General features: G+C 34.5%; 1 protein-coding gene across 1 annotated transcript; it reads right to left on the bottom strand.

Moving 5' to 3' along the window:
• Positions 1-626: 626 nt before the first annotated feature.
• LOC132039437 (uncharacterized) lies at positions 627-6438 on the bottom strand. Its single transcript, XM_059429920.1, has 3 exons — positions 5690-6438; positions 5477-5568; positions 627-933 (listed from the first exon to the last, which is right to left on the bottom strand). Exons 1-3 carry the CDS (start codon positions 5918-5920, stop codon positions 627-629), a joined length of 630 nt encoding a protein of 209 aa, XP_059285903.1. The 5' UTR covers positions 5921-6438.
• Positions 6439-8420: the final 1982 nt, after the last annotated feature.

The raw sequence follows: 8420 nt of genomic DNA, 5'->3' as shown, positions 1-8420 counted from the left end.
GAAGTTATTTGACACGCTTACGGAGAAGAAGATACTACCTTTGTATAATATCCGAGAGGGTGAATACATGAATTATATAAATGAAGTATATACTCGGCCATGGCAAAAGCAATGAGATCCATACCCTAGGGATATCTGAAGAACGATCTCCTCCCGTTCCTCCTTCCCCTACTCTTATACTCCGTATAATTAAAAAGAAAAACACTGCATATACTTATTGGTGAAATTTATGGTCTTTGGTGTCCACACGGAGACTTTAGTATAAGCTATCAAAGAATGAAATATTACTTTCTCTATTGGCTTTGCCATCCCAAAAAATAAAAATGAAGAAAAAAGTTAAGCCCAGCTTATGTTGGTATAATAACATGCAAATAATAAGCCATCTACATTATCTTTATTAGCATAATTCTAGGCGGGATTCTAGCAAAAAATCAAAAAATACACAGTGAACTGTTCTCCTTTGTCAATGGTGACTGCTTTATATTCATTAGAAAGCCAGTATGCACCCCAAAACCAAGCATATTAGCGATCAAACAATTCTTGGTTGAAAATTCAAAAAGATTTTGAACAAACATTTTATCTTGGGTAGCGGACGGCCAAGAGTAGACCTTTGAGATTTAAGGTGTTTAGCCGTCCAAGAACATGAACTTTGGCGGAAAAGAATACAATACAAAGTTTGAAACGCACATTGAATTAGTTGCCTTCTTTCGACAAAATGCATTGAAATTTAAAAATTTCCCCTGGTTGATAACGAGATCCATCTCTGTTAGTTCTAGTCTCAAAAAAATAGGAGTAATAGTGTCTCTTGGTCTTAAGTCGGGGATGACAATTGTCTTAGGCCCAGATAGGCACGGCTTTCCTGGAGGTTTAGCAGCAGACTTTTCCTTGTCGAGATCAAGAACACCCGTACTAACACTTGAGGCAGGTTTTCCCCTAAAGTGGAGATGTAAAACATTAAGCAAGCATGGACATCAGAGGAAAAAAAATATTTGGTTGAAGTGATAATTGTCACGACCCAACCCCGTAGGCCAAGGACTAGTGCCCGAATTGGGCACCCAAACACAATCACAAATCCGAGTCGCAAACGGACGGTTTATACGTACATAAATATCAACGTGTTCGTATTATTATATCAAACTGTCGCAAACATCTCAACACAACCGATATATATCAAAGCAAGGAGAGCTATCAAATGGCACAAATCTTACCAAAACATATACAAATGCAAGCGACGAGGGCGCCACGGCCCGAACGGGATCGCCCCGGAACATATAACATACAAACACAGGCGTACGAGAATGGGCATAACCCCGTACATATCCACGGACCTCTAAACGTATTAAACGGAATCATAAGACGGGACGGGGGCCCCGCACACGAACAAATATATACAATGCAACGAACGGATATATATACCAAAATATGGCTCGGGAATAAGAGGCACTCGACGACGAGAAGAGGGTGTCCTAAACGGTGGATCACCAACCGTGCGTCCGTACTATGAGCATAAACGCGACCCCAGAAAAGGGGTCCGTACGAAATATGTCTTGCGAGTATGCAAAGTAGAAAATGTACTATACAATTACGAATCATACTCGAACATAAGTACGAAAGTAAATGCATTTTCAAAATATCAAAATGTTTACTTTAAAAATACGAATCATCACTAGGGGCATGAAAATATGGTCGCCGTTTGTTGATGGCGCCATAACACAAGATAACTTTGAAAGTTCAAATCTCCGTATCCCGTCACATATCATACACGGATAACGCCATACCACTGCATAACACCAAATATAAGCGGAACCGGCCCTCGAGCGAGGCTCGGTGGTGCTCATAATCACAAGATAACACGAGAGTATAACAAAGTGCGCACGACAACGAACAGGCCGGGACTCGGCGAAAGATATTACGGAGGGAATGCACTAACGGTGCGTGAGTAACCCTACCTGCATAAAATCATTATCATAGACTCGGTTGATAAGTAAAATGATCATACTTAAAATCGGAATATTAGTCGTATCTATTTTGTTAAAAGTCATCGGGTACAAAAGAAGAGTCGCGGGGCCCACGGACGGTGTTGACTCGAGTCGGGCCCGCCTAAAAACATACTTATCATACATCACACAATCACCTACGAGCATATCGTGGCAATCCGAGCTCTGCAGCATGGAAAGATACGACGTTAAAAGTTACGGAACTTTAAAAGGCCAAACTTTTTATACAAAAGTTGAAAATCAAATATTTCAAAGACATAAAAGCCAATATTTCATCATATCAACATACGAGTTCCAAGAAACGAATAAGAGTCATAAACATGCTCGGATTGCGAAATAGAATTTCCTCGAAGCTCGTGTCTAGCCATTTGAAACTAAGGCATGCGAAAGGAAAAGATTGGGCTTTACATGCCTGTCGCACTCCAACGCTAGCTCAAACTCAAGATAAATCCACCTACGTCTCGAGGCTGCCCAAGGTCTACAAACAAGTCATAATATGCCAAACATTAGCTAGAGATATTTGGGCATTTAATTCCAATTTAGCCAATTCTCTGAAATTTAGGCGATTTCTAATAAATAGGCCACCAGAGAATTTAACTGACCAAAATCAACAACAACAACAACAACAACCAACCTAGCAACAACAATAAGCAATCCGAAAAGGCAATACCATTAATAGCTCTCTTTTTCATCATCTAACAACATTCATAAATTCAATTCAACGACTTACCTTGAAAGCGACATCATCGACGCTAATACATTCAAATACTAACCAGAACCCATACCAACAATATTTAAAGACATTCTAAGCAATTCATACAATATTTCCAACCATCCAACAATGGCTCCAATTCTTGAAAATCGGTCCCCAAACCCCGAGAACCTCGCTGCCACATTCACTTATTTTCAATCATGATTTGCATCCACAATTCACATTCAACAATGCTATTCTCATCAATATACAAATTACATTAAATGTATAATAACCTCCAAATCAGTCCAACAATTACAACATCAATTTGAGTCATTAAACATTCATTTCCAACATAGAATTCATAACGACGACGACTAAAACATTAAAACGATCGCGATAATTCATTTCTTGTTACATGAATGGCCTACATTCGACCAACACCTCCTGTAATAGATGATTCTCATTCCTTGCTCCACTCTCACACAATCACAACATACTAGCTAGACTTTAATTCCATTGCTTCAATACCACAACACATACACACCCTCACCGGCTAACACACCATAATAATAACTCACTTCCAACATGCCATATTTCATAAATTTCATCCATTTTAACATACTACAACATCATACAACCTTTATAACACATAAAACATAATCAAATCTTACCTTTTTCCTTGACTTCACAATAGGCTAGGGTTTGCAATAATGAAAACTAGCGGGTTGATCGCTCCAACAACAACTTCCGCTTACTTGGGACCTCAAATTAGTGGGTTTACATCAAGGAAATAATTTTGGAATGGCTAGAAATGAAGTTGGTTTTTCTCTATGGTTGGCGAGCCTTCATTGGGAGTTCTTGACTTCTATTTTTTCTAAGTGTTGAAATGAAGTTAGATGACTTAGATTTCATCTTTTAAGCTCCTGAAGACTTGCACATGTGTTCATGGCCCACACCGTGTGTTGGAACAATTACAAGTTGACACAAAAATGTGTAGGAGCCATCTCCACTCACGCAAGGGCCTTATTTTGCATGATTTCCTCTTCATTAATTCCAATTTTGGTCCCAAATTTTCCTAATTGTTCCATACAAACAAATTCATGCACAACTTATGTCTCAAAATAAATCGAAGGTCAAAGTCTCGACTTTGCATCCCGGAATGGTTTGGTCTCTAACTTATCGTAGTTAAACCGAATTGTCCGTGTACAAAATACGGACATAACAATAATACAATGATGGGGAACAATACACATTCTTAAAAGTTCCTATGCTTGTGTACATGCCATTCCTTTAATTTGTTTAGATTTATATTCCAAAGGAAAAGTGATAACCCATTCTCTACTACTTACGCTATGTCGTAAAACCTTAACTTTAGAGAATGATTAACATATGTTTCTGTTAGATAAATTCCAAAGGAAAAGTGATAACCCATTTTCTACTACTTAGGCTATGTCGTAAAACCTTAAATTTAGAGAATGATTAACATATGTTTCTGTTAGATAAATTTGATAGGAGGGTTTACTTGATTCCAGACCAAAAATTATCATGCTGTTCGAAGAACAGTTTTAGGTTCTATTGAATGTTTTTGTCTCCTAGTGATTCTATAGTGGTGCGCTGCAGTAGCATAAAAACGAATTTCAGAGGAATATAATCTAAGAAGAAAACTCTTTGCTCAATAAGGTTTATAGGCCAATTAATCAATACCTGCTCAACATGCCAGCGTGACCTTCATACACTACTTAGACTACCTTCTAAAGCACCACAAACTACCTAAACTACCTTCTAAAGCAGAGAAATTCACCATTGACTTTGATCCTCGTGGAAACACGAAATAAAATTTGAACAAATAAAACATAATAAATAATGCAAGTTGACGTTTCCAGTACTTGAAACTAAAGACAGAAAAACTATGAACTTGCTCTATGAGGAACTATCACCATGTTGGATGTTCCAAAGGTCATAATCATTAATCAGCTACATGTAAGGTATTTTGATAAATAAAATGACTAAGATATGGAAGAAACCACTATCTCCTCGGATCCCTAAAGCGCTTTCAAGACTACAAATTAAATATACAAAAAGGATACGGGGTAGAAAAAGAAAATGGTTGTAGGACCAAAAAGACAATGGTCACCTTATAATATGCAAGAGACCAAAACTAAACCTTCACACACACACACACACATACATATAGAACCATTATAAGCAAATGTGGAAGTACGATGCCAACATCTATAGCGACCTATCGAAATCAAAAAATAGAACCATTATTAGCTACAAAAAGAATTACATTTATATATGTTCTCCAATGTATTTTGAAATATAAATGAAATGAAAGTATACATTGAATAGTGCACGTAACACACTTCATGATGAAGTGTAGTTCTTGAAAAATAAAAATATAAACTTTATAAAGGCATTGATGAAAATACCCAAAAAGACCACCACAAGTTCACACTAATAGGAAGAAAATACTAAATGTTTTATTTTCTAGTTTAATGACCTATTAAAATTTTGTAGTTGTGAGGTTCATTTAGAGGAATGTTTTTGTCTTAAGTAGTCCACCGAGAAGAATTTGTGAAATGAAATATGACACAGAATACATCTTCTAGGTAATTTTTACGTGCCTTTGTATCGTGAAACTATCAAAAGATTGTATGACAAACTAATGAAGCTTCATTCAGAAATGAAATTAATGAATCTAAAACTCAAAAACCGACAACAAAACGACATTATCTCTGAATTATTATATTAACCTTTAGTCCTTGAAAGTTGGGTAACATACCTGCCATGCTTTTTCCAATCATTTGGATGGGTCAAATGCCAACCAGCTCCATGACCTAGTAAAGAGGTCATACAGTTCGTAATCCAATCGCCCTTGCAGAATAAAATAAAATATAGTGAGAAAGCTGTTGGATGGCTCTTATTAGTGAGAAAGCTGTTGGATGGCTCTTAGATAAAGATATAACAATGTCATAGATCCGAAGATGGAAGTACCTTGTCCAAGCAAATACATATGCCAATTGTCGATGATGAATCCAAAAACATAATCCGCCGGAGAAGCGTCCATAACAACATGGGAGAAGCTGAAACAATCACAAAAAGCACTCGAAATACACCACAGCAACATGTGAGTTAAGTAGCTAAACAATCGAGAAAATAAATTGTCACTAAAGTAAAAAGTAGATAATTCTCGATTAAAAAGGATTGATATGCTATTTCTACACATTTTTTCATCTCTTTTTTTTCCTGATAGCAGATTCCAAAAGAATCATATGAAGATGCAAAACTGATTAGTTAAACCTTGTATTCAAGCTTCACTCAGATGCACACCATTACCTTGCGTTTCATTTCAGCCTTCAATTCTCTAAAACATCAGCCCTGCAAAGATTCCTAAAATTAGAATCACATACACTAAACTGCTGGTGATGAGTTCTCCCAACATCTCTCTTCAAAATGCCAAAATTAAAAACAACAGAAACACTCAACCTATTAGCATAAATTTGAATAATACCCCATAAGAATTGAATCTTGAACAAATTGTAAAGAGGAAAACTAACTTGATGTAGTTGAACTGAGATAAACCCAGAAGCAAAATTACCCAAAAAAAAAACTCGGAACCTTCAAAATTCTTAAAAGAACAACACAAACCGTAAACCAATCGCCAGATTATGAAAATAACCCATAAAATTGAATCCTGAACAAACTGTAAAAAAGAAAACCAACTTGTTGAAATCGAAATGGTAGTATTACTGTAACTGTGAAGAGTCCTATGTATGATGAATACTTGCCTCCTCTCTTATTATAAATCAACGGTATGTATGAAGACTACTTGCCTCATTTTTATAAACTTCTCTCTCCCTCATCGGTTGGTTGTATTTGTTGTAGTGTTTTTTTAAGAGGGTGGTTAATTATTGGGATTAAGGTAAAAGAATTTTTTAGGAAGACAGTTTCGAAATTTGATGAAAAACCTGTACACGTTGTGGAGAAACCGGAGGAGCACGTCGCATGTCGCATGTCGCATGTCGCACGTCCTTTTATCTCTGTCTCGTATGAAAACTGTGCAAACCCATTTAAGCTAATTTTGTGCTTTTTTTTTTTTTTGTCTACGATTAGTTATATCGATCGATTTTGCAACTTTGTTAGGATTTTAATTATAATTCGAACTCATTCTAATTTATTAAAACAAAAAGAAATTCAAAGTTGGAAGAATATGCAAAACGTCTTCAAGACCACTACTTATATAAAACTAAAGTTTTGTTAAAAATTGTGTACAACCACTACTTAAAAAAAAAAGATATTTTATTATTTTTAATCTAAAAAAATAACTAATAACTAAATTAGTCTCAACTATAATTATAATTCAAACTCATTCTAATTTATTAAAACAAAAAGAAATTCAAAGTTGGAAGAATATGCAAAACGTGGCCTTCAAAGACTACTCATATAAAAACTAACCACTTTTGTGAAAAATTGTAAAAAAAAAAAAAAGATATGTTATTATTTTTAATTTAATTATTATTTTTAATTTAAAATAATAACTAAAAATTACCTAATTAACTAATTTTGTCCTAAAACTAACACATGGCATTCTCTTGTGCTGCCACTTGTCACAATTCTATTGCAAACTTTCCTCTTTTTAATAATATAAATATATATAGATGCTCATACAAAAAAGAATATAGCCGACATTTGATGTTGTACTTGCGCAAATTATTATTGGTGTGATATCAATTGAATTCATTGTTTTTATATTAGAGAGCTTTTAACTTTTTAACATTCTGCTTGTGCATAAACAATACGCAGTCTCATTTTTCCTTTCTACAGAATGCATCTTGTAATTTTTTCATTCAAAATTCTACAAGATACATTCTTTAGATTATTATTTGTGATATCAATAGACATGATTGTTTTTAGATGAGAGTGCAATTTTAGCTTTTTAACATTCTGTTGTGCTTAAATAATACACGGTCTCATTTTTCCTTTCTACTAATTCCCGATAATTGATTAATGTGTTGAAAATTATTTGTCATTCATTTTTGCTCTATATCTCTCCTTTCCTCTCCTTAACACCCTCAATTATTTATTACTCTACTAACACGTAATTTTAGGACTGCAGACCTAAAATTTTAAGATTTTTTTCCTGTAACTCAATGAATGACAATTTCAGATCCCCCAACCAATTAAAAAAAAAAAAAAGCTTTTTTTTCATAAACTTCCCTCGAAATTAAAAGGGTCAAGTCAATTGGAAAGAAAATTAAACTCAAAAAAATCAAGGTTATACAATGAGCAAATTTGAAAAAAGAAAATACAAAGATAGTCAAGCTTCGGTCAAAGATTTTGTAATAAAGCGTAGTATCTTAGTTGATGCATTTGACTAGTAAGGTTAATTTTTTTTTAATTTTATTTTTTTGTTTATCGGATGTCCCAGAAGGGACTTTTGACTAGTAAACAATCTTTTCTTTATCTTTTAGAGAGGAAAGGGAGTATATTAATATATTAATGTAAATAGGTCCAGATAATATCAACAAGTCTCAGTAAAGGAAGATGATCATAGACATATCATTCGAGTTTAACTAAGTACTTTTAACATTTATGTGGCAGGTGATTCAAATGATTAATCTTCAAACATTTTATCTTGGCACGGTTTTGGGTTAAAAAAAAGTTGCTTTTTGTACAATAAATTTTTTTAAGTAATCTCATCTCTTTTTGGTATAATAGATGAAAAC

Source organism: Lycium ferocissimum, chromosome 12 (genome assembly GCF_029784015.1).
Source record: "Lycium ferocissimum isolate CSIRO_LF1 chromosome 12, AGI_CSIRO_Lferr_CH_V1, whole genome shotgun sequence".
Taxonomy (NCBI): domain Eukaryota; kingdom Viridiplantae; phylum Streptophyta; class Magnoliopsida; order Solanales; family Solanaceae; genus Lycium; species Lycium ferocissimum.
This window is presented reverse-complemented; position numbering and strand designations above follow the sequence as displayed.